The sequence below is a fragment of the Epinephelus moara genome, chromosome 21 (genome assembly GCF_006386435.1).
Source record: "Epinephelus moara isolate mb chromosome 21, YSFRI_EMoa_1.0, whole genome shotgun sequence".
Taxonomy (NCBI): Eukaryota; Metazoa; Chordata; class Actinopteri; order Perciformes; family Serranidae; genus Epinephelus; species Epinephelus moara.
In genome coordinates, this window is record NC_065526.1 from 10,829,787 (window position 1) to 10,831,370 (window position 1,584).

Below are 1,584 nucleotides of genomic sequence, written 5' to 3' on the forward strand. Positions count from 1 at the left end.
TAAAAACAAACACAGCACTCTATTAAAAACTGACCCAGTCACATACAGCCAGATCTAGTTGCGGTCCACTTAGTTTTTCTCTGGAAACATTTCCTTAAAGCAAATAATGAAATGATAACAGAAACCGGGATGGTGCATGTATTTGAACAGGATGTTTTTGCGCTGTGCACAGGAGCTTTTTTAAGGGGAGTCTTCACATATGAAAAGAAAACTTACTACCAACACAATGAGCCAGGTGACTGTACTATTTGTTATAGAGGTGACGGGGCAGAGAAAAACAGAGAAAGGAGTCAAGTTAGCAGTAGCTAACGTTTACAACAGTTCAGTGCAGTGTACGTCAAGTATATTTGCAATAAATGAACACACATCACTCATTCACAGGCCTAAGCACTTCTGCTCCTCTACATTTCAAGGTGAAATATTGTTCTTCTAATTTCACTGCGATCATGGAAATATTATTGACTGGGCCTGGCTAAAGGGCCCAAGGTGTGAGGGGGACCCACCCTAAAAAATTCAGATTTTATATACAAAACATACAAAGAGCTAAAATATGATGTTTTGTTATAAAATACACAGCTTGAACAATTTCAATGCTGGACTTATGTTTCTGACATTTATTATTTGTACAGTGTGGCTCTACTACTTTTACCTCAGTGACGGACCAGAATACTTACTCCACCTCTGATTTGTTGTAAGAGATCAACAAAAAAAATATTAATACAGTTTCTAAGGAGGATCTCATGGCACCTTGAGAAACAGGTTTTTTATCCTGGTAAATGCAAAGTCAGGTCCGCCTTGACAATGTATATAAAGCAACTAGCTGATCAAATAAAACATAACTGCTCATCACCCATTCAAGACAAACAGAAGAGAAGATGAAGACCTCAGTGGCTACGCTGGCTTTATGCCTCCTCTACCTGCCTGTGTCCGAGGCTGTCCACGCTCATATCCTACACCATCCCTGTGACCACAGGATTCAAGACCTGGTGACCAGATTGACAAAAGCTGAAAAACAACTTGAGCTTCTGAAGCAAGAGAATGCAGGTAATAACACTAAGATATTTTTCTCATTTCATGTTCGTGTCATGTTTCGACAGTGTTGGTATCAGCTGGTAATTCATATAATGCATTACTGTACAATGCAGCTGAAAATCTTGTCTTATAGTCAGGTGGTGTCATTGATATCAAGGTATCTTTTTCAGAAAGAGACCTGCGAACAAGAAACATTCTTAATCAGACAACCACACAACCAGCTTACAAAATCAACACCAAAAAAGCCAGATATATTCCATACAGGAAGCCCAACTTGATTTTTAATTTCTGAGTCAAAAGTCAAATATAAATCTTTGTTTTTATAAGATTTTATTTACTTTTTCAAGTATATACAACATACAAAACAACAAAAACAAAGACCCGCAATCTTATTTTTTATTTTTTTTTATTTAACCTTTATTTAGCCAGGTTAGTCCCTTTGAGATTAAGAATCTCTTTTTTAAGGGAGACCTGGCCAAGACGGTCAGCAGCAAAAACACAAAGTTGCAGACAGAGACATACAGGGAGAACAAGTACAATTCACAAGCACTA

At 37.6% G+C, this 1,584-nt stretch overlaps 1 protein-coding gene across 1 annotated transcript in view; it reads left to right on the plus strand.

Annotated features, from left to right (window-relative positions):
* Window positions 1–875: 875 nt before the first annotated feature.
* LOC126409167 (complement C1q-like protein 2) overlaps window positions 876–1,584 on the plus strand; it is a 7,508-nt gene continuing 6,799 nt past the window's right edge. The window contains exon 1 of the mRNA XM_050075130.1: window positions 876–1,044. Within this exon, the coding sequence (XP_049931087.1) occupies window positions 876–1,044 (169 nt within the window). The remainder of the gene's footprint in view (window positions 1,045–1,584) is intronic.